At 55.9% G+C, this 1,178-nt stretch overlaps 1 protein-coding gene across 1 annotated transcript in view; it reads right to left on the reverse strand.

Moving 5' to 3' along the window:
* The window catches only part of DAO (D-amino-acid oxidase), an 8,841-nt gene that overhangs the window by 7,110 nt on the left and 553 nt on the right, over positions 1-1,178 (reverse strand). Inside the window, exons 2-3 of the mRNA XM_009334442.1 lie at positions 850-974; positions 409-485 (exon numbers count right to left, since the gene is read on the reverse strand). Coding sequence (XP_009332717.1) covers positions 409-485; positions 850-974 — 202 coding nt within the window. The remainder of the gene's footprint in view (positions 1-408; positions 486-849; positions 975-1,178) is intronic.

Consider the following 1,178-nt stretch of genomic DNA (forward strand, 5'->3'; position numbering starts at 1 on the left):
CGCAGCAGCTTTTACAAGAGCAGCCGCCTCCTGCCCCGGTGCTCCCAACGGCCGCCGCAGCTCTGGGACCCCAATTCCCCCTTTGCACAACAAGTGTGTGGTTTTTTCCCTCTGTTTACAGCATAAAACACCTTCTGCTGATTTTCTTCCCCCAGTTTAACAATATCTGGTGAAATAAGAGAGGAGCTGGAATGGTTTCCATGCTGGGCTGCTACTTTTTCGGCTTGTTTGAGGTGTTTCCTGCTTATTTTAAGGGAAGCAGCTGTAACAAGCAAGGCTACTTCTGCGCCTGCAGTTTCTTGTCCTCGCCAGCCCTTGACAGGGGGGCGTCTGGGACCATCCAGCCATACCTGTCCTGCCTGGGGGAAAGCACATCAGTGACTCTCTGGGAAACGGACTGAAAAATACCTGTAACCAGGGAAGAGTTCAAGCTCTTTTGGTGTCAAGTTCCTGAATCCCAGGACGATGTTCTTCCAAGACGGGTCCTGCAGTAGGCAAAAAGGTCCGAGCTCATTAATGAACCCGAATCGTTGTGCCATCGTGGGACAGAGGCCGTGGGGGGGGACACAGCCCACCCCAAAGGAGCGCGGGCGGGCATGCAGCTGTGGCACACCACGGCCAGGGAGGCTCTGCCAGCTCCCACCCTCGGAGGGCTCAGCCCTTACTTCATACCAATATTGCATCACAGGACCCAGAAAACACCAAGTCCCGGGCAAACTGTCACAAGACAAACTTGGAAGGATTCAGAAGCATTCAGAGCATCGTCTGGGAAGAAGTACAACCCTGCCCACCCCCGGGCAGCCTCCGAGCTGGAGCCCTTCCCAGCCCTGGCTGTGACTTTCTCCTTACCGGCACCGGCTGCGTAAACAGGTTGTAGCCAGAAATTAGGAAAAGTCCCATTTCCTTCGCTGCCGGGGAGCCCAGGTGCCCGAGGAGGTAATCGAATGTCTCTTTATTCCAGAGCCTGCGATGAAAACAGGAGGGTGGTGGCTCTGCCAGCCCCATGGAGCTGTGCCCGGGCAGCTCAGCCCCTCGTGCACCGATGGGCATGCCGGGGGGCACACAGCACCAGCCTCCTCCTCCTCCTCCTCCTCCTCCACTTTGTCATGCTATTGTCTCCTGTAGCTTCCTCGTCCTCCTTCTCCTTCTCCTTCTCCTTCTTCTCTGCTGTATGATTT

The sequence above is a fragment of the Pygoscelis adeliae genome, unplaced genomic scaffold (genome assembly GCF_000699105.1).
Source record: "Pygoscelis adeliae isolate BGI_AS28 unplaced genomic scaffold, ASM69910v1 Scaffold262, whole genome shotgun sequence".
NCBI classification, from domain to species: Eukaryota; Metazoa; Chordata; class Aves; order Sphenisciformes; family Spheniscidae; genus Pygoscelis; species Pygoscelis adeliae.